We start from the raw sequence: 23,890 nt of genomic DNA on the forward strand, positions 1-23,890 counted from the left end.
TAGCAGTCTTTAAAACCAATAAACAACACCAACAAGTTTTATCCAGCTACTGTAACCAAAGCAGTCAACATGGTCCTGTACTGTATCATGCAGCAGTTACCCAAATCTGCTCATCTGTGCTCTTGCGCAGAGCTTCTTCAAAGCGCTTGGCTCGATCTCTGAGGCTACGGTTCTGAAAGGTCAGTGTGTCCACCTGATCCTGGGGACCAGACAGATATTCACTTTTTAATCGCTGTCACTGACTACAAAATATATCATTCCATGTATCTGTAACTGTTTACCTGCAGTGACAGTCTGATCTTTACAAACTCTTCCTCCAGAGACTTGGTCTGCTGTTCATGGGCCATTTTCAGATCTGATGCAAGAAAGAACATTATTATTATTATTATCTCGTCAGCAGAGTGAGTCAGTACAGGAGAGCAACAGGTTGGAAACGTGGTGCTCACTCTTCACGGTCCTGGCGTGCTCCTCCTGCAGAGTGGCCAGTGTGTCATTGTGAGCCGTCTCCATCTCCATCAAGGAAGCCTCATGGTTCTCACTCATCTCCTCAATCTGGAGCAGGTTAATGAGAAATTATCTTTTTTTGTAATTTGGGTGAACCGACCCTTTCAGTGACATCTTCATTTCTCATGTTAGATGTGGACAAAATATCTAGTCTTCATGAAAAGCACACCCACACACCTGCTCTTGCTGTTGGACCCGTAGCTCCTCCAGCTCGGCTCGTTGTTCGGCCTGCAGGCTCTGGGCCTCGGCCACGTGCTGCGCCTTCAGCCGCTCCTCCAGCACTCCCAGCTCCCTCTGCTGCTGAGCCCGCAATCCCTGCAGCTCAGCCTCGAAACGACGCTCCAGTTCCTCCTTCTCCTGCTGCAGTTGCTCCCAGTGTGCAACACTGAAAGCTGGAGCACAACGTAGAGCTTTAGTTTGTTTCACTACATCCAAATTCAGGTCACGTACTATCTACAAAAGAAGCAACTTTGTTTCAAGAAGATACACCAAAGTTTATTAATACAAAACATTATTTTTTATGATTTTGTTTCTATTATTATTATCATTTTATCAGAAATCAGAAATAGTGCGAAATTGTAAATTGTGCAACTTCATTTGTTTATTTTTCTGTCAGACTGTTTTAATTTTTTTGTTCTTTTTGCCCATTCATTTGAAAAATACATATAAAAAACAAATAAATTAAAGCAGTAATAGTTTGTTCTATAATTATGAAATAATGACAACAGAGTAGAATTTTCTTTGACTAACTCCAGAGTTCCATCAGCAGAGTGGATTCCTCCCGTCCTACTGTTAGTATATGGTGTAATAAATGATATGCAGTAAGCAGTGAGTGACTCACGCTGCCTCTACTCCTCCCTGTGGTGCCATACAGTATCTGTCACGCTGCTGTATCCCACTTACCCACTTCATCCCTGATTCTGGCGAGCTCCAGGGACAGTTCCCTCTCCTTCACAATGGCACTCTCACTCTGAAATGCAAACACATACAGCAGTGAACACCTCTGAATTGCTCAAATGGATGTGAAACATCTCCAGTACCACCATAAGCCCAGGAACTTTTAGGTGACACTGCAGGACACTGAGCCACTGTGCTGCACTTTAAAAAGAAACCAGAGAAACATGAAGAGGAGAGAGGGGTGGCGATATTCTGAAACCAAAATGTTAGCAGGTACATATACATTAGAGGATTATAGACCAAACGATATCCCTACTATATATGTTTGTTTCATTTGCAGTTTCTTTTACTAAACATATTGTTCCATCCACCTGGTTTAATGGTTATACCTTAATGTATGTAACAGTGGGCAACCTCTGGGTCTGAGAAGTTCCAATGCGGAAGTGCCTTAAACTTGCCTTCCTTCTAATAGCCAGCAGGGGGCGACTCTATTATACTATTTTTTGGATAGAAAAATCAGATCAATCCTATCCATATATTTATGTTCCAGTGGAGGAAGAAGTTTTCGGATCAATAATTTCAGTAAAAGTAGCAATTCCACAATGTACAAAAATACTTAAAATACAAGTACGAGTTCTGCATTAAAACAATAATAAATATTTTTTTATTCACAATTGATCACATGTAGCCTATGTGAAATGTGTCCCTCATGGTGGCAAACCCAAATAGATTTACTCTGAAGTTGCCCTCAGGAAAGGAGCATTTTAGCTCCTTTCAGGTCCTTGTTTTGGTTTTCTTGCTTGCAACTTTCACTGGCCTCATAATGGCATTTTATGTCACCAAACCAGACAAAGTTGGCTACTAGCTGGTGAACATAGTGAAGCAGTTAGTAGCTGAAAAGCGAGATGTTTCTCTCTGGAATTGGTGGAGACCAATAACAAAGATAAAAGAGAGTGAGTAGAGTCAAATAGACCGTAAAGCTGGGTATGCTTTAGGGCGTGGCTAGCTTTTGATTGACAGGTCACTAGCATGACGTTGTCCAGTCCGGGAGTTGTCCTTTTTTCCATCTTAGAACTTTAACCCTTTCACAGTGTGTTTTCAGTTCATGAAAGTTAATTATAACCTTTTTGGTCACCTGAAAATTCGGTTGTACTTAGCTCCACCCTCCTGGTTACTTCTGGTTGCAAAAAAAACATGGCGACGGCCAAAATGCTGAACTCGAGGCTTCAAAACAGCAGTCCACAAATGTCATTTGATGTCACGGTGACTATGTCGACTTCTTATATACAGTCTATGGTATGCAATAACAGCTCAGTTAGAACACATTTTAACCAATCAGACGGTGTAATTGTCACTAACCACAAACCATTTTGTATCTTTACCAAACCAAACACCAGCACACTCTATTAATAAAACAACTTCTCATGTTGTCTGTCCTCCAGGATGCACTGACATGAGATTAGCTGGGGGCCATGACTCATTGATAAACATGGCATTAAGACGCCATGTGATAACTTGGTAGAATATACAGGTCAAAAGGTCAGAAGTCACCACTACAGTCTATTACACTGTTAATAATATTAGATGATTAACAACTGGGTGTTGCCTGGTGCTCACAGATCACAATGGATCACACATTTCTTTCTCTGCAGCACCACAATTTGACATCAGTGTATCATCTAGTCCCCCATGGATCATAATAGCAAAGGGTCTTATGGTTTAACTACAGCACATACTCCATGGAAGCCTGTAAGAGTCAACTACAACATTTGTGAAACATTTGACATGTGACACCTTCCGAGCTCCTCTTACTCCCAGAGGGAGACACACCGGACAGTTAAATGACTATCGATCACAACTCTAAACATGCAGGAAGACAGCTACATGCACACTGTTGCTCAGAGACAAGTCACAGATCACAAAGCAGTGCTTATGAGAAACAAAGAGATAGAGAGAGAGAGAGAGAGAGAGAGAGAGACGGCGAGCAGTGGGTTAAATATGTATGAGACAGTATACAGCATGTGTTGGCGGTAATGGTGATGTCACCCTCTAAGAGGTTTCACTTGGAACATACAGTCATCAGGGAGATACTGCTGTGACCTCACGATGGATGAAGGATGGTCAGCAGCCTTTTTTCATTTCTTAGTCTTCAGTTCCACCTCTGCTCCTCCTACCCATCATTTCCTCCGTCCAACCCAAACACCCCCCCACTACTTAGATCTCCAGGGAGTTATGTGACCTGCATTCTAATTTCCCCATCCGATAATCAGCCCTCACCAATGCAATTGAATCCATCCTGCAACTAATGATTGTTTCTATTATCGATTAAGCAGTTGATTATTTTTGTGATTCTTTGATCAACTGTTAGTTCTGTAACATAAGACAATAGTGAAAAATGCTCATCACAATTTGCAATTTGTCTGACCACAACCAGAGAATATTCTGCTTACAATGATATAAAACACATTCGTGAAACAACCAGCTAATGTTTGACATTTTTCCTTAATACATCACAAATGATTAATAGATTATCAAAAATCAATATTTATCTCTTTCTGTCAATCATTTTCAGCACTGTCTATTTTACCTTTTGGAAAAGAAGGAACATGGCTATTCATAGTAAGGGTGCTCATTCTCCATGAGATGCTGTAATGAGTTCATTAACCTCTCCAAAGTCTGCACCCATGTAATCAGTCCAGTTTCAGTGGGACCATACAACACAACACCTGCCAACATGCAGCTGCCCTTTTTCTTTGGACTTTTTGCCCTGAAGCGACTCAGACTCCAGTGAACACACTGAACGGAAGCTGCAAATAAGGCATGAATTTTATAAGGAAAATCAAACACGTGATTACTAGTAGATGAGAAATTCAGCAGCATCAGGTAAACAAGAGAGTAACTCATCCTAGGAGGAAGTGATCCTATACAGCCATTGGCAGAATTATAACAGCGTGCATACAGTAAGGACACAATGTACACAGTAAAATAGAAAGAAGAGTGTAAGAAAATAGCAGAGCAGCAATAGCATGTTATGTAATGTCCATGAGAGAAAAGAAAGAGGGACAGTGCGACAGACAAGCCGGCTTTGACTCAGCATAATCATGCAGCTTTACATCCTCTCCACCAGCTCTGTCTCTAGGAAACCAGAGAATGTAATGCTCATATAGACAGACTCCCCCATTAAACACACACACACATGCGCACAACCACACTCATAGAAAGGAATCCTCGGTGCTGAAACAAGCCTGCAGTCTGCAGAAGATGCTGTCTTTACCGTCTGGTCCAGGAAACACAGAGGGAGGAGATGGAGCCTACAGCAACAATGGCCCATACTAGACTAGCAGACAGCAGCATCCCTGAGCCGACTGGGGAGGCAGCAGTGATGTGATACAGGATGCGAGTGCCAGAAAGAAACAGAAAGAGAGACAGAGAGGGAGGGAGCCAGGCAAAGGAAGGAGAGGGGAGGAGAGACGGGAAGACCGAAGCCTCACCTCGTTTCCTGGTTTGCGACCACCGTTTATCCTTTAGCTGGAACAAAGACTGCCAGGCAGCCCCAGCCCAGCCCAGCCCAGCTCTGCCTGCCCTCCCCTTAAACCCCCACCAACCCGCCCCGGATCACATTCACACGCATGGCAGAGAGCAACACACGCACATGTGCGGTCTTTTGCATCTTTGAGAAGAGTGGAGCAGGAGAAGATGGGGGAGGGAGATGATCAATAAGTGGCCAATTATCTGCTCTGTTACTCAGCTCTGAGAAAATAGCTATGCAGGCAGTTCATACATACAGAACACACATAGGCTTAATAGAAAACAATGTATTCATCATTGTTTCTGACTGAAAAAATGATGTCCAAATTGAAGCTTTGGATGTAAAGATTCTTGCAAAAAAAAAAAAAAAAATGAAGTAGGCTACTTTAAATCTTATGTTCATGCAAATGAACATTAGTCTTTCCTCCATTTCTCATACACACATTAAACCTTCTGAAACCTCATCAGCATATGTCACTGTTTGTACATCTTAAAATCTAGAACAGAGACCGGTCCCCTTTGCAGATGTATCTCAGATGCATATATTTCCCAGACGACATATAAACAAATAAACAGACAACAACAACAACAACAAAAATGTTCAAGAGTGGACATGGACAATAAGAATAATAACTGTGTAAGATGGGGTATAGGTAAGGGATAGGATTGTAATATGAAGATGATAGTGGTGACGGGGTGGCATTTAGCTCACCGGCAGATTGAGAGGCAGAATCAGATATGAGAAATTGTTATTGGATTCCCTGATTAGATTATTTAGTTTGGCAGAGACTTGCTCTAGTGATTTATTTGTTGTGAGAGGAGGTTCAACCAGTGTGTTATAGAAAGTAGGTGTCTGGATTTCCAATTGAGGAGAATAGTTTTCTTGGCGATAGCAGAGCCGTAAGTAAAAGATGCATATCAAAATCCTCCACCCGTCAGACCTTACTCTGACCGTCAGACAATCAGTCTCACTAAAAGCACAGCGAGGCCCAGGCAGGCAGCCCTAATCTCATTTATCTTCTCCCACTGTAGAGCAGAACCCGTGGGTGGGGCTGGGAAATGGATGAAACGCAAGCAAAGGAGCAGGAGAAGGCGAGAAACAAGCACTTAACCCAGGTTTGCACACACACTCACAGAAGCTGTATGACGGTGATTCTGACATCACTGGCAGTGATTATCTTACACAACAGGAGACTACTCGTGAGATGCATCAACCCAGCTATTTGAAATAAATACCAAATGTGTTTAGATCCCATTGAGTCGAGCGTCCTGCAGTTGTAGGGCAGAGCCAACATAAAATGCCACACAGCTAAAAGCTATAATGCATCACATATCATTTCCTTCTGTTTAAACTAGTGGAAAGCCCTGTGGAAATCCCTCAGTATTTCATCACACTTTACTCACACCTTTACTGACAAATCCTGCTGCTTCAGAGTTAATCCTAACATATTCAAAAAGCCACAACAATCAGGTTTTACATCAAGTGACTTGCTTTGTGAACAAAGAAATGCTGACAACAAAAGCCAGATGCTGCAGGAGTAATTTGTGCTGGCGGACGCATCGCACCTTGTAGTTGCATTCTGAAGCTCGAAACAGCTTTCCCCTTTGTAGTTTTTAACAGCAGGTCAGTGTGTATTAGCCTGGAACGTGGCTGCAAAACGCACGACTAGCAAGATGAACCTTGATGCAAGCTCTTGATTTAGGCAACAGATGCAAAATCCATTACAGGATTCTGCTTGCATGACACCTCTGAAAGACCATAATGCTGGTTTTACATGCTTTAGCCTATTACCCAAAAAATATACATATATTATTATTATTATTAACCTTTTTCTAAAGCATTCTATTATGCTTTAATATTTATTTCCTAACTTTAGTGAACAGCTCTTTCTGTTAATTTCATTGCGGCATGAAAACAAACAGAGATTTGAAACTTGCTTTAGATGGTCTGTCCATCCATCATGATGAAGGTCAAATTCACTTTATCAAGTTATGTCATTGTTACGCAACAATGCAGCTGCAACCAAGGACCATTTTGAACTCATCCCTGCTGAACATCCAACTTCTTAATGTAAGAAAAGATCAAACTAATTTATCAGAACTCAAAGCCATGGCATACTTATGAGATTAATTTCTGATAAATGACCTTGTGAATGCAACAAATCTTGGATGTCAGAGCTTCCTTAAACAGCCCTTAAAAGGAAGGAAAGAGGAATGGGATGTAACACCTGCTGCAGCCCTATGTTACTATTTAGGCTGAAAGAATTTGGTCTTTAAAACCTTTTATGGAGCTCTCAAAGTGGAGGCAAGTTTGCTTGCCTCTCAACAGTGTTGAGTGAAGTCAAGTTACGTTTGACTTATTACTCTTTTAAAAGGACTGTTTGTAACTTCTTAAACATATAAATCATTGTGGGTCGGTGTCCCATGCGCGCTCGCGTGTGGCTACGCTGTTCAGACTCAGACTCCAACACAAACTACAGTGAAGCACCAAAACTGCAAAGTTCTATCTAGTGAAGCCCGTCTTGCAAAACAGTGTTGGTCGCGGTCGGAGGACAAAAGGGAGACCGTAGCTTTGGTCTCCAGGGCCGGAGTCTATGCTGTACTCTGCTCCTCTGCCTGCCTGCCTTCACTCACACACCGCGCTCGTTCTCGCTCTTTCACTCCACTCTCATGTGCATGCGCGCACACTCCACACTGAAGAAGAGTCAGTCGCTCTGAGAATATCTAGTGAATGTACAGTGGACGTTTGTGCAGAAATAAATGCTGCAGCTCCTCCAGACCAACAGAGGTTTCCCATGTCTTGTGAAGTGACGGGGCTCCGCAGCGAGTGACGTTATCGTCTCCGACCAAAACTCCGGTGTCTCCCCTGTTCCCTCTGGCCGCGGTCGGGAGGCTGAGGCAGGAAAAGCCAACACTAGGATCAGCATTGATCATGGTGAGACCTTTGTCTGGTCAGCTAACATTACTGCCAAGCAGCTGAAATATAGAGTGATATTGTGGTTTTAGCTGACGTGTGTCGCCTCACTGTTTTGAGCGATGCTCGTTCATGTAGAGCGAGCACAAGCGGGAGCGCGAGCAACAGGACTCTGACTTTCGTTGACTTAACGGCCACAGGTGTCGCTGTTAACAAGCAATTTCTGATTCTTACAAACAGTCCCTTTAAAAGTAATAATATTACTTTACTTATTACTTGGTATCAAAAGTAATTAGTTACATTACTTGTTATATTACTTTTGCTACTTTTTGCTACCATCTCTTCCTTTCCCCCAGGGCACAGTCACACATGTGCCCGAGGCGATATTCACCTGAAAGTTCAGCAAAGTTCAACTTATCTGCCGCGCGTTCACGGCATCGTAACATAAGCCTACCTGGCACAAACAACCGAATCGTGTTCTGGTAACGCAGCATTACTTGGATTAATAACTGAAATATAATTACTGTTTTGGAAATGATAGTCCCTTACACTACTCATTACAGGGTAAAGTAATAGTATTACAGTAATGCGTTACTGCCCAACACTGCCTGTCAACCCTGCTGCGGTCCCGGAGCTACCTACCTTGTGACAGAAGTGCTGGGTAGTGATGCTGAACACGTCCAGGCACAGGGAGGCCTTCTTTAACTGGGCCTGAAGGCTCTGCAGCTGCAGGTCCTGCTGCTCACAGCGTTCCCGCAGCTGCTGGATCAGAACCCGGTCCAACTCCTGGGCCCTGTCAGTCCTAACAGCACCGGGAACTGCTGCTGTCCGCCCACGAACTACAGAAACAGAGAAGGATGGAACACAATATACTGAAATATGGACAATGCCAATCACGAGTAGATCATATAAATATACAAACCTTTTCATTAATTATTCCATAAAGTCATTTATCAAGGAAAATACCAATTATTATCTTGTTTCAGCTTCTTATGTCTGTGGATTTAGTGATTTTTTCTGTTTTATATCAATTCAATAGGCTTTGCTGGCATGACATTTGACAAGTGTTGCCACTGCACAATTATGAATATGAAAATAGATCTTTTTTATTATTTTTTAAATATATATATATATACAGTATATATATATATATATATTGACATACATTAAATAATTAATGAATCATTAGCTAATAGCAGAGTTACACTGCAGATAATATTAGCAGTTGGTTTACTCTCTCAGTTTGCACACATACACAGACATATTAAGTGCTGACTGGTTGGAACCACAGTGGCTTATATCCTCCCACATGGACAAATGGTCTCACTGTTACTCAAGTCTTCTCACTGCTCAGACCAATCAGCCGCAGTTTCCTCTTTCACCTCTAGACACACTCATAGTGGGAAAATATGAGTGCATCATGGGAACTTTTATCACCTGAACTGGACCTCTACCCAGCTGTTATTCTGTCTGTCTGCTCTCTGAGAAAAAAGAACAAACTGCTGACTTGCTGTGGTAATCTGACCCAGCAGGATTGCTACTGAAGGAGCCATCCCGGCATTATAGCTGCTCTAGCTTGTTGCTATGACAACAGCAGGCTGCCATGGGTCTTGTAATGAAGTGTGGAGAGAGAGAGAGAGAGCGAGAGAGAGAGAGAGAGAGAGAGAAAGAGAGGCGGATAGAGAGAGTGACTGTAAATTTTAAAGGTACAGTAGAAGATGATGGTGTTGCACTACTTTACACACACCCACACACACACACACACACACACACACACACAGATGTAAGACTCACCAGGGGACTGAGGCTTGGGCGAAACCACTGCAAATCTTTTAGGAGAGGGCTTTAAAGGCACCGCAGCCTCTATGTCCTTCTGCATCTCTCTCCTGGAGGCTGTTCAGTAAACAGAAATATTCACATGTGAAACACAAGAAATACACATTTTGTTTTCTCTCATAAATATTGTTTTCATAAATATATTACATGTTAGCACATAATCATGGTATAATAGTGGTGGAGAGTTACATTTGAGGTTATTATACCTCACTGAAGTATTTCTAATTTCTGCTATTTTACTGCACTGCCTTTCAGAGGACAATATTTCATTTTTAAGGACAGTGAAGGTAACAAGTTACTTTGCTGACATACAAAACATGGAGTTTATAAATTATATAATATATATATTTATTTCTATGGATTAAACTACGGCACATGTATGCAAAGTAGATGGAATTAGGTTGAACTTGACTTGCTACAGCATTACAATGCTGCTTAAACATTAATGCAGCAGTTATAATAATCCAATGAAGGGCTACATTAAATAACACTCTGTACTTTTGATAAATTAGGTACATTTTAACTTTATAGTTGATGTTGTAGACAACAGTTTTTGGCTTCACCTGACAGCACTAAAAACAACACAGGATAAAGATGTAAAAAGAGGAAACAGATCTGAATACTTCCTCTAGTGTGCATAATTTACACACAAGAGTACTTTATGGTCATTAGTGTACTGCTGTAAATTGTAAATGTCTGACAATGTCTGCATCTCAGCATGTATTGTGTAACACACATGTCTGGGGGTTGCAATTTAAGGAAATGCGAGATGATAACTAATACTACTAATTAATACAACACAAAATGACTTTTATTGCTTCTAATCTTTGATTTTTACTTGGGAAATATTCTTAAGAAATTCTTAAGAATAAAAAATATATTCCAATGAAACAATCTGAGGAGGGAAAATCAATCTTAGGTATAAAAGTTGCCAACCAAAAAAGGTTTGGAACTTCTGTTGTAAACGAACCACAGGAGAGGAAACATTTCAGTGAGGTAGAGTGTGGTGCCGTCAGTGACCACTAGCTGGAGATGCTGCTCTACTTGTTCACGCTGTGTTGCAGGGAGCTGAGGCTGCTCCTGGCTCACACAGAGATGCACTCCGTGACCACTGGATGGTGTTGATACTTCACATTCAATACAGGCCACAAGGTGCACCAACTACCAACAAAGACGCCTACATCAGCAGAGATGGAGTACATATGGTACTGTCTGTATTACTGCTCTGATGCAATGCTCAGCAACAGCTAAGAGACATTACAGCAGGAGGAGGTTTTGAGGTTCAACATTTTTCTTTCTGTTGATAATCCCGCTTAGAGGAACATTGATGGCCAGAATTTAGCATCTCAGACACAAAGACAAATATGAAAAAGCCCTTTACCTAAACCTATACCTTGTGACCTCCTTTTCATAATGGGACTAAACGTTTTTACTTTTGCCTTGTGGTCAGATTCTCACAATGTTGTATTTTGATTAAATAACATACAGATAAGTGGCCTTTTCCCCCAATTTCTAATAAAATGTACATTTTACACCCTGCTGAGAAAGGTGAGATGTCAACAAAGCCATTTCAAAATACAGAACATGTATGCAAGCCTGAGCGTCTCATATATAAACGAATTGCCTGAAGCAGGTCAGGCACTAAAAACCATAAATTCCCTCATTCTGCGAGCCCAACAGTGTTATGGTCAGTCTAATTTTGGACCAAGTGCAATAAAATTTCAAAAGCCTAATAGAGAATGCAGGTCCAGCTACACACAGTACACCAGCATGTATAAAGTATACCCTGCTGGGCTTCATGCTCCATTATGCAACAGACCAATAACCCATTGAATACAGTCATTTCTGTGAATTACATGCTGCAGGTGAACTAGTGCTGTTATTACAGGCCTGGGAGTTCCCACTGATACTTACTGAGGAATGAATACCAACATGTGAATTGAGGGCTACAGTTCATCAGTCCTCATGTACATGTAGCCTACATTCCTGCTAGCACACGCTCACATATCCAATCTCAAGGGTCATGTGATCACAGGACACAGTGACCTTGATCTGGGGTTGTGGAAACAGCAGCAGCATAAGGATGCTGGGGCTAGCTCCAACACCACATATACATACACATGCACATAAAGAAAATTGAGCAGCGGATGCTTGTTTGCTCGGGCTACGTACCCAGCGGTGAGCAGCGCTGCGGCGGCAGACTGCGGCGCTGGAGGCTGGGGGCGTTGGGAGGCTGAGGCCGGCTCTGAGCATGGGAGGCTTCACCGGGGTGCGCTGTGGCGTTGTGGACAGGTGTGTCATCGCTGCCACTGCCGGGATCTGCAGAGCAGGAAGGATGTAAGAGGACGGAAACATGTAGTCAGTGAAGGGGTCAACATTTTGAAGGGGTTAGGGTACTATTTACAGGGATGTATGAACCCTGTGGCACCGAACAGGATTGAATGGATACAACACTGGCATCTGCTTTCAGTCACTCCATGTTTCCACTTATTTTTTTTATTTGTTGTGTGAGAATAAGGGGGTAGAAATGTTCAGCACCAGCTTACAGTGCACTTCAGTGAATTGATCGGTCAATACTGGGCTGCACAAACCCCAAAGACATTTGATCCCTCTGAACGGTATAAATACACTACAAAAGCCACCAGCTCAGTGGGTAGATCGGGTCATCCTTCAACTGCAAGGTTGGTGGTTCTGTCCCTGGCTCCTACTGTCTGCATGTCAAAGTGTCCTTGAGTGAGACAATGAACCCCTAAGTTGCTCCCTGGGCGCTTCACAGCAGCCCACTGCTCCTAAAATGCTTAGGATGGGTTAAATGCAGAGGTCAAATTTCATGTATGTATCTGTATGTATATGACAAATCTAATAACGTTTTTTTTAAGTTCAAGTTGTTAAGTTTAAAATAGGTATGCGACTTGGCTCGGTATATCATGCCCTCTTGATGTTGGATTTTTCACAATGAGTCTTGTTTCTCATGATCAAAGCGGTAATTTGGTTCGGTAAAAGTGTGAGGAAAAAATGTATCCCTGTGGGATGGGGACATTGTAGCTTTAATTATTCAATGTATTACCGTTTTTCATAATTTGTACATTTATAGTGCATAAATATACTACCAAAAATCACTTAGAAAATGAAAAAGCATATATTTTGTCCCTGCTAGTGACAGATATGTAAATCACTTCTGACTGGCCTATAACAGATCATGAAACCATGTTGCATTTTTTTTTTTGGATCAAGTGCCAGCAGATCATTATCTTTCCCGAGAGACTAGTTTTTATTTTCTAAACTGCAGAAATTCACCAAGACTGGCAAAAAAAAGCAGAACGCTGCAAACATCTTAATTATTCATAACGGCTGTTATTACGCCTCTAGCTTTCTGTGGATAATAAAGGCTTTGATTCATAGACGAACTGAGGAGTAGTACAACAGAAAAACATCGAGAACAAACATCCCCATCATACGAACAGGGAGATCCTCACGGCTGTTACACATTGTTGTTTTCTTTTATAAAATGTCATCAGGATAAACTCTTAACTGTCTCTGGATTCCAGCACTATATAGACTGTTCAGCATATAGCTTTACTTTGTCGGTGCAAGTGAAACCAGATAGCTCCAATTACTTATCATGAAATATTCAGCTCCTCGGTCAATAACACTGCTGACACATGCTGCACCTACATGTATAGGTGCCTCAGCAATGTCAAAGAGGAAAGGAGGACGGCTTCGTGCCCTTGAATTAAAATATCACTATTCTGTTGTGAGAATGAATAAGTCAGAGGATGCTTCAAGGTGCCTGAAATCACAGATGAAACAACAAGCTGTTGTAGTAGAATATAATTAAATATAAAATAAATTAAATCACTTTGATGTCAAAGTGCCCCGGGCCTGTGTGAAACCTCCAGGGGGATCACAGTATCTCTCCTCGCTGCAACACATTCACATGGGATAGTCAGCAGATGCTTTTCTTTTTTTTTCTTCTAAAGGCGCCTTAGTGAAATGAGGCTGAGCCAAGAAGCGGATTGGCTGAAGGAGACGGTTGGAGGCTGACTCACACTGCTAAATGCTTGTTCCTAACCTGCATGTACAGTACAAATCCATCCCCTGCTGGAAGCATCCTCTGATCACTGTTACACCAGCAAGAAGCAACAAGGACTTCACATGAGAACAGACGGGTTAAGAATATCAAATACAAGCATTTTGTTATTTATCTTTATTATAGTAGTGAATGTACAATTCTCATGTGTTAATTCTCAATAGTTCCTCTTTATTTAAATTTGAATTAACTTTTCTCAACTGGCCTGTGTGGTGTTAATATTGGTATTACACAAATTCAGACAAATATCGTGGGATTATCAAAAGTCATAATGTAATTTTTTTTCTTTTTGTCAGACGAGTTTGATTTGGAAGTGACAGAAATAAACATGTGACGCAAGATAAGCAGGGTTGCAACCAAAGATTATTTTCATTGTCGATTAATCTGTTGATTATTTTCTTGATTAATTGATTAGTTATTTGGTCTACAAAATGTTAGAAAATGGTTAAAAATGTCGATCAGTGTTTCCCAAAGCCCAAGATGACGTCCTCAAATGTCTCGTTTTGTCCACAACTCAAAGATATTCAGTTTACTGTCATAGAGGAGGAAAGAAAAAATATTCACATTAAGAAGCTGGAATCAGATAATTTTGACTTTTTCTTTCTTCAAAAATTACTCAAACCGATTATCAAAATAGTTGGTGATTCATTTCGTAGTTGACAACTAATCGATTAATTGTTGTAACTCTAAAGGTAAGACTGCAGTAGCACACGGATGTGAACTCTGTTATTGTTTAGGGAAAACTCTCAAGATACATTTTAAACAACTAATAACTGTTGAACATGAAGGAGGTTTTTAAGCTCTTTGTGAAAAGGCAGAGTACTGTAGTTAAATAGAAATTGGTCTGCACTGTTACACCTCACAGTTTTGATCAGATCTCCTCTTGAGAAGATGGACTAAAGAAACAAAACGACCCTTTCAGTCATCAGACGATCGGATAGACTTTGAAGAGGATCGTGTCTGGTGGTCTTTTTTACTGCAGGACATGACTTGGTTGAGGGATTGATCCACAAGAAAAGAGGTTTAAAGGGGAACACCACCTAAAATAAGAATTCCAGTTTGTTATTTCCATGGCCTCGTAAAGTTCAATCAATGTTTGTGAACATGCCCAACGCTTTCTCAAAGCCAAACTTGTGGTATCATAGGGTATAAAGTCTGGAGCTGCTCCATAGAGAATGAATGATGAATGCATCTATTTTTACATACCTATAAGAGATTTTTTTCTATTAGTGATGTCAGCTGTGAAACTGAAAATGTCCCCATACTCTCAGAACATTCTCCTGGGTGCTCTCAGTGTCATCTAGAACATCTCTCCCTATTCATTGTCTATGGAGCAGTTCCACACTTTACCCTATAACACCACAAATTAGATTTTAGCTCTCTAGTTTTTTGGATTTGGGAGAGAGTTATATTTATAGTTATATATAGTTATATTTTTGGACTGTTTTAGACCATATGAATAATATGCATGAATTTTGAAAATTGGCGTAGTTCCCCTTTAATATTCATAACATGCTTCAGAGATTTGTGCTGCTTCAACTGCTGAGAAGTCTCACTTGGAACTGGCACAGCATAAAGTTGGATTATAAAGTATATATAATCACTAGTAGCTATACCATGTCTATAAAATGTCACAAAATAGGGATCAAGGCAGCTTTCAAATTGCTTGTTTTTGTCTGACCAACAGTCCAAATTCAAAATATATTCACTTGACTATGATATAAAACAGAGAAAAGCAGCAAATCCTCCAATTTGAGAATCTTGAAACAATGAATATTTGCTTGATAAACAACTTCCCATCCCAATTTGGGATCAATAAAGTACATCTATCTACATGTATCTTACTTAAATGTTTAATTTTATGTGAACTGAATAGCCTATACTCAATTATAATTGTTTTAATACCAATACCTAGTATTAGTACCCTCTTTCAAAACGCCTTCAGGGTCACTTAAACATCTAAGCACTGTGAGTACAGCTGACAAACCCACCGTAGCTCCAAACACACAGAACTTAACTCTTGTATCTCGCCATCGAGTAGCACACAGTACAACAGACAGGTGAGCATACTGTGTGCTCCCACTGAACTAACTGGACAGGTGAATTCAATATGTCACCAGCGTCCTGATGTTCCCTACGGAAGGATGTACTCACTCCCCCAGTCACAACGCTTTGCTGAGGTGCGTCCGCGGGTGAATGAGGCTGCTGCATTCGAGGCATACGGTGGCATACTAATAGAGTGGCGCTGTCAGAGCCAACAGCCTGGAGGGAAACACTGCCATGCAAGCTGCCAGTCATCATGTATATGCTGTCTGAGCTACTCCCAAGCGTTTTACTATCTGGTATACACCCATCTATTCACTGAAGCAGCTCAAAGGAACACAGCAAGTTTGTAATTTGTTTACCAATTTAACAACAGAGAGTTAACAGAGATGACAATAAAAGACAGAGCAGGCCACACTTACAGAACTGCTGATTATCATCTTGAGCTGTTGTTGTTTTCTGAAGAATTAGTGTTAAAAAAGGTACAAAATAACCCAGTAAAGTGTACATTGGAGACTCTTAGGAAGGATGCTGAAGCAGAAAGAAAGACCATTATCTGACTTGACTGGGGTGAAAGTTTGAGGAGGAGATCCACAGGAAGAAAGAGGTCGGTCGGAGGTGTCGGGAGTAAAAACAGCTTCACAGATTATCCTGTCCTACCACACCCTGACTCTCACACACTGCAGCCGGCACCACTTTTTCATTGCAGAGATTATAAATAGGGAAGAAGAGACTGCTGCTGACATGTGAAGCAGCTTCTACGGTTGAAGCCGGGGAGGGGGGGCACCCTGCATGAGACAGCAGCTGTTTTCTGAGGACCCTGCCTGGCTGCACCAGAAGCTTAAGGAAGCGTCTGAATCCAGCAGGTCAGAATAAGACAGTAAAAAGTGGCGAGCAGAGAAAGGCAGCAGTCAGCTGTCTAAAGGCTGGAACAAATGTGGGTGACACTTGAGCGAGGACGGCAGTAACCCCATCATCAAATCAGCCAATCAGCAGTCAGTACAGATGCCACAGGGCAACAGACCAATCTGAAGCTTATCTGGACATCTATTTTGGGTGATTTGAATACATTTTATTTGATTTCTGTTAGTTTATATTTATGATAAAAACTAGCAAAGAATTAAAGACTGATTGAGTAAAGCTGTTTGAGGTGTCTGACTCAAACAGGATCATATGATAAATGTGAAAATGCAGGAGGGAAAAACAGATTTTCTTTCACAGTGTGTCTCAGCATTTTTCAGACAATGGTTGGTGTGAGTCAGCACTATGAACAAATTAATCTGCTGCAGTTCCATGTTGGAATAGAACACACACACACTGCTTATATTCCGTAGATGTGGTAATAAACTGGCAACTTCTCAGCTTGTTCTGACACATTTTTATATCTCTGTTACACTCAGAGATAATCCGCTTGTCAAGTGAATTTTACCAGCATTGATTTCTCTAAAAAAAATGTTTTTAACATTTAATCAACCAGAAGTAAAGTCTCATTGAGATCTCTTTTTCAAGAGCATTCAAAACATCTAGAGCGTGGTGTGCTTTCTTCCAAGTCTTATAGAAGCAGTGAGACCAGCTCTCAAAGATTCAGGTAATTTTGTCAGGAAGCAACATTCTTGAATGCCCTTTTTCCCAGTTCAGTACAGACTTTGGGGACAGTTAATAGGATTAAGTCCTGGGAGCAAAGACAGTAACTTCCCATACTTTTTTGAAGGATGTAGATCTGTAGGTAAGATGGAAGCAGACCAACAATAGCCTTAAGAATACGCCAGTTGTTCAGTCTACGGGTGGTTAAGCAGACCATCCTACCTGAGCATAAAAAAAGCAATGGTGTGTAAGGGCTTTAACATTCGTAATAAATCTCAGTGCTCCATGGTAGACAGCGTGTGTAGGCTTTGAGAAGATGTATATAACGTCGCCGTAGACCAGCACAGACTTAAGGGTGGCAGCGACGAGCCTCTTTTTGTCCTCAAAGGAAAAAGAAAGACTTGTTTCTGAAATAAAAAACAAATTTCAACCTACGGTTTTTCACCAGAATGTGAGGCTTAAAGACAGAAAAATCATCAATCACAATTCCAAGAGACTTGCAATGAGATGAAATAAAGTCTGCAGAAAGCACCTGGATCTGATCCTGACAAAATGCTACACTATGCAGGCTGAGGAAAGGCAGCAGAGGGAGGAGAGCGACTTAAAGATGTGGAAACATCTGTGCTGCAGCAGCTTTCAGCGCCTACTTTCGATAAATAAATGAAAAATGAAAGACGCGAGTGGCTGTTGCTATATTAACAGAGGATAGCAGGGGCAGCCACGACTACTGGTGAACTACAAAGGAGATGCAGTTGCGATAAAACATAAATGTGGAATATCAGATTGACACATCATAGTAAAAACCGTATAACCCTGATTCATATGCAATGCGTGCAGAGAGCGTGACTCACGCTGAGAGGGTCGGCAGGGATCGCTGTGACTGCTGTCGTTTGACTGGTTGCTGGACACAGACGAGACACTGGAGGTCCGGGCGAAGCCGAAGGAGGCCAGACGGACAGCTGGCAGGCCTGAGAAGCCTGGAGGACGGAGACCAGAATGGCCTGGTTTGAGCTGGGCGCCCTTGGGGGTGGTCTCTGGACCTCTTTCTCCTGACCTCTTTTGCTCTCCTGGAAGTAGATTAGAGAATATGCAATATTAAAATAGCAGTGGGTCAATCTAAAATTAAAACTATAATTCACTCTGATATAAATAGCCTCAAAAGATTTACTGAGAAAGAATATGCAAGAAATACACTACTAACTACACTACTAATACACAAGTCATGTCTGCTCTGATGAGTAAAAAGAAGGATTCATGTCACTTCCACTAATGTCATGCAGCTATGAAGATGACACACAGATGAAAACATATGACAACCTTCGCACAGTGATGAAATTGCACATAAATAAGAGGGCACCATATGTGGAAGCTTACTAGATTATGACCTATAATATGAGCAGGTAGAAATATGTAGTGCAAGAGGAGAGTAGTATGTGTGAGTTACATTTCTATCAAGTGCTTTGCATTTCAAAGAGTTTAGGTGCCAGAAGCCTCGAAGCCGAGTCTCATCCATAAAGCATGACAGGGGAAGAAATTAGGTAAATCATTCAGCGAGCCGAAGAAGATAACTTCTCAGCAGCTCGACAAGAAGAGGACGGGATGTGCACAGAATAGCAAAGCATTGAGATGAGAAAGCTCTCATAAAATAATTTTCACACAATGGTCTAAAACCATTCCTTGTTTGGCAACATAAGCATGTAAGTATGCAGCATGTTATATATGCTCTTTTGTTCTCTTATTTAATGATCTTAATACATACACCACGCAGGCTGTTCTCATACACTGTTTGTATCTATAACTACGAAAAGCAAATGCACTGTAATTATCATCACACAAAATCAATTGGTATGTAATCCACGTAATTGTGAACGGGAAAGTACGAACACCACATAGGGAGGAGGTTGGGGTGGATGGGCGGGTCAAAAAACACTTAACTTTCGCCCAGGAGACTGGTGTTCGTGTCCCTTGTGAAACCAGAAGTCCACGTTGATTTATTTGTCATGTTACTTCCGTACATAAGTTATGCCACTTTTGAAGTTATTTCAACCCAAACCACGATCTTTTCCTAAACCTAACTAAGTAGTTTTTGTCACGTAACTTCCGTAATTAAGTTACGCCACTTCCGGTGTCACATAACTTAACTATGATCTTTCCTAAACCTAACCAAGTAGTTTTCTTGCCTATACCTACCTTAGTAGTTTGTTGCCTAATCCCCAAAAAGTCGATCTTTTTCTAAACCTAACTAAGTAGCTTTCATGCCTAAACCTAACCAAGTTGTTTCCTGTGAAGACGGAAGTTTATTTTGAAAAGACTGGAGCGGAAATTGACGCTGGACATTAGAAGGAAAACGCACGAAAAAAATGAGGAATAACTTTTCGTAAGATATCATATGAACTGTTCTATGGGAATACGTTGCACCACATGTCCATTTTCACTTTGAACTAATCCAGCAGATCACCATCTCACCTGCAGGGTCCTGGTAGCCTTGGGTGGACGCTCCGACTGCATGAGCGGACTGGCCTGGCGCCGGGGCTGACCTTTGACCTGTTTGCTGAACTCTTGTCTTGGCTGCAGGCTGCCTGGTGACGGCCCCTAACCCCAGCTGAGGCCTCAAAGCTCTGGGTGAGCGGTAGACACTGCCTCCATCTTGGGAAACATGCTAGGGAGGAACATTACAAATACAGTGAAAGATGAGCAATAAGATGATATAACATAGTTTTGTTATGGGGTGCAATGATAAACTAGATTACATATATATTGTATATCAAATCAAAAGACCACCTCTCACCTCTTGGAGATATTTCTCAGACATATCCTCATGAAAACTGCCCGACTTCCCACCCAGCCTTTGAGGGATGGTGCTGCTCGGAGGTTTTACCCCAGAGGCAGCCATGCCTGGGGGATAGTACCCCGCCTTCTGCATCTCCTGTCGATATTTGTCAAACAGCAGGTTGGAGGAACATAGCACCGGTGTGGATTTAGGTTGAGGTACAACGTTTGGATCTTTATGAGCTGGTGGGCTGGAGTAAGAGGACAGTCTTAGTGCCGAGGCTTCGAGTGGGGCGTCCATCACTTGTGGTTTTGCTTGAGGATTCTTTCGAACGTAGGTGATGATTTTCGGTCGGACGTTTTTAGGCTTCTGGGGAGGAGAAGACCTCCTGGGTTCTGTCTCTTTCTGCTGGGACGAGACAGGTTTAGGGATGCAGCTGCTCAAACTGGTCTTACCTGGTGGTCTGACTGTTTGACTTAAACCTCTCTGAGGGGAGTCGCTGCGCTCCAGGCTCAGCACCCTGATGCTCTGGACCTTGGCTGGAGAACCGGACGGCCGTCTCTTGGGGGAACAGGAGGTTGTTTTAGGGGAAGTAGGAGTAGATGGCCGACTGGGGCTTCCCCACGGCTTCCTCCTCTCCAGACTTGAAGAGCCGGAGATGACGGTGTTCTCAAAAGAGCCCTGCTTTTTTAAGGTGTTATCAAAGGAGAGCTGCTTCTTTAAAGTATTCTCAAACGATGGCTGCTTTTTGATACTCCTGTCAAAAGAGTTTTGGTTTTTCAACGAGTTATCAAATGATCCTTGTTTCTTTATGGCTTTGGATTCAATTGATGACTGAGTCCCCTTTGTACCCATTTTGGGTGGGCTGTAGTTCGCATCAGGGGCCTCATCAGCTTGTGTGCTTTTATCCATTTTAGTGCTTTCTTCATGTGATATTTTTGCAGCGGGTAAACCCTTGTGCTCTGAACTTCTTCTTCGATCACATCCTCCCTCTGAAATGGTATTGCCTGCTTTATTTCTCTGGTTATTGTTCTCCCTGTGCTCGTCAATGACATCCTGACACAGATCAACTCCAATGCTCACTTGTGCCATTGGTACCACATCCTCTGAGTGGACTGTTGAATTCAAATTCATGTCCACATCGTTCCTGTGTATTGTGCTTTTTCCAGAGGAGAGGGGAGGATGATCAGATATTTGAGAGGCCTTGTCTCTCTCGCTGATGCTGTTGCCAGTCTGGGAAACCAGAGTCAAGTCTTCTGAGATGGTTGAGTAAGGACCAGAGGCAACGTGCCAAGAGTCTGTTGTCTGGGTTCTGCCAGCAGTGTCCATAGCAGTGTCCATGCTTGAAATGGTGGACAGACAGGTTACAAAGACATCGGTTTCTGAGCTTAACTCAGTCCTAGACGCCTCTCTGCTCTCTTCTTGCTCACTGGCGCCAGGCAGAGTAGACTTTCTCTCCACCTGTTCTACTGTAGCTTTGCTGCGTGATGCCTCTTTCCGGTCTGTGAGCCCGACAAAATCCTCTCCATCCTCGACCAGGTAGGCCTCCAGCTCCTGACACTCCAGCATCTCAAACTCAGCCAGGTCAGGGTCGTCACACTGGGAGTCTGTGCCCCAGATGATGACTTTGTCCTGCTGTGCCGTATCAGTCACGAGCCCAGACAGAGTGCCAGTATCACCCGTCATCTCACCGTCCTCTGTCTGGATTTCATTGGCGTTGGCGTCGCCTTCAGTCGGCACGCCACCCTGCTGGTTGTTATTCCTCAGCTCCCCCTCATCGAAGGGCTCTTGCTCACTCATTTTGGAAACAGCTCTGAGCTTACAGCATCCTCAAGAGCACTTTGAAAATCAATCATCCATGGCATCAATTAGGAAAAGGTCCGTTTACCCATCAAAGAATCTTAGTGGCACAGCAGGAGCCCAGAATGGATTTTCACATTTCTTTCCCATATGCCAATAATCAGAATATCCAATATCATGTCTAATTTGGAAGATGGTTCTTCACGACATCCGGGGTCCTTATCCTGTATAAAAACAGAAGATAACAAATTTAAATATCAACAAATGAGAGATGACATGACAAGAAAGTATTTAACACTTATAAAAGACAGATTCAGAACCTTGAATAAACTATTTTAGCAGCACATACTCAGTGGAAAACACAGAACCATTAACTTCTTCTGTTGTGCCATATATTTTCAACAGCCTTCTGAAGTTCATTTATAAAAGGAAATAACTATTTTTGTGTGCACTGAAACATATTTTTGAGGATAGAGTCATTTATATGTAGAACACAAAATACATTTGCGAATCCTTCTGTGTGCATTCATTAATACTGAGACTGATCTGACTCCATAGATCATTGGGAACAATGTAAAACATGTTCTCAGATCTGTGTAACGAATGTGATTCTGTCTCATCCAGTTTCAGGAGCCATCCATCCAAGAATGTATGATTGCAAAACCTAAAAGTAGGACAAACCTTATTAGTGTTTTTTGTTATTTGCCAAAATGATTTTCTCCACTGACTAAAAGCTAACCGATCATTCCAGGAGAATACCACAAAGGTAGGCTTTTAAGAACATCACTTATCAAGAGGACCAGAGAGGAGAAAAGACTGCAAAAGGGAGACCATTAACCTCTGAGGTCAAAAAGAAATTCCACTTACATTCTGTAATGATTCTAACTAGAAGTTACTCAGCTAATTATCTTTGGCTAATTATCAAGAGGCAACACTGAACTTAGGGAAAAAAATGGATGAGCATATGCATTTGAATTGTCTGTCCTTTTAATACTCTTTGTTTTATCGTCAACAAAATGAATTTCACTCTTGCTAGACAATATAAGTGGATGATATTATCATTTTTATGTGGACACTACTGTCTCTACCTGTGTCTGTGACTATCAGACTAGATGTTTTATGCTTCTGCTTAAAGTGGCATTAGGCAGTATATTTTTGGCATCATTGGGCAAAAATTCCATAATAACCTTTCAGCATATTGTAATTCAAGTGTTCTGAGAGATATATAGACTTCTGCTCCTCCTCATGGCTCTGTTTTTATAAAAAATCTAGCCCGTGACGGGAGACTTTGACCAATCACAGGTCATTTCATTGAGAGAGCATTCCTATTGGCTGTGCTCTGGTCATGTGACCGGAACTTGGTGTTCCTTTACCAGATTTTACAGGGTTAGTGGCGTCACAAACTTTCTAATTTTACAGCTAAACCGTGCACTACAAGATGATTCTGAAAACATTTGAGATGAGAAATAGGCATTACAGTAACATAATATTGATTAATATTTGATCAGTGCTGCCTACCGGAGGACACCGGTTGACATCGGAGGACACCGGAGGACACCGGACGACACAGAGGCAGATGATTTTTTTTAGAGGTTACCTGTTTCATGTACTACTCTCACGCTATAGCGACTGTTTTATAGAAATGACTTTTTTTAATCATATTTGCTCCAATCTCGCCTACTTCAGCTTTAATCACCAGCCTTTCAGTGTAGTTTCTGAGATTGTCTCCTTAAAAATGCGAATACTCTCTCAGGACAGAAGCAACTTTATTATCCCAAAATCATTTACATTCTGCGCCAACTGTCATTCTCTATTATCCCTAACATTTTCCCTCTGCATCAGTCATTGCTTACTGTTCCTATCACTGCTGAAAACCTCCTGTAAATGCATGAAATGTTACCAGAACATGCAGTCAACAGCACAA

The 23,890-nt window shown here is 41.8% G+C and overlaps 1 protein-coding gene across 5 annotated transcripts in view; it reads right to left on the reverse strand.

Annotated features, from left to right (window-relative positions):
- The window catches only part of mtus2b (microtubule associated tumor suppressor candidate 2b), a 30,823-nt gene that overhangs the window by 2,794 nt on the left and 4,139 nt on the right, over window positions 1-23,890 (reverse strand). For 3 of the 5 annotated variants that reach the window (XM_037774368.1, XM_037774366.1, XM_037774367.1), the window contains exons 2-12: window positions 20,185-22,190; window positions 19,863-20,055; window positions 18,248-18,463; window positions 11,852-11,998; window positions 9,638-9,736; window positions 8,486-8,682; window positions 1,408-1,474; window positions 682-896; window positions 447-552; window positions 282-355; window positions 101-199 (exon numbers count right to left, since the gene is read on the reverse strand). In XM_037774368.1, the coding sequence (XP_037630296.1) occupies window positions 101-199; window positions 282-355; window positions 447-552; window positions 682-896; window positions 1,408-1,474; window positions 8,486-8,682; window positions 9,638-9,736; window positions 11,852-11,998; window positions 18,248-18,463; window positions 19,863-20,055; window positions 20,185-21,966 (3,195 nt within the window). In that variant the 5' untranslated portion in view covers window positions 21,967-22,190. Of the gene's footprint in view, window positions 1-100; window positions 200-281; window positions 356-446; window positions 553-681; window positions 897-1,407; window positions 1,475-4,675; window positions 4,881-8,485; window positions 8,683-9,637; window positions 9,737-11,851; window positions 11,999-18,247; window positions 18,464-19,862; window positions 20,056-20,184; window positions 22,191-23,890 lie in introns of those variants that run through there. The other 2 variants (XM_037774371.1, XM_037774369.1) reach the window with 1 other exon arrangement.

The sequence above is a fragment of the Sebastes umbrosus genome, chromosome 7, assembly GCF_015220745.1.
Source record: "Sebastes umbrosus isolate fSebUmb1 chromosome 7, fSebUmb1.pri, whole genome shotgun sequence".
Lineage (NCBI taxonomy): Eukaryota > Metazoa > Chordata > Actinopteri > Perciformes > Sebastidae > Sebastes > Sebastes umbrosus.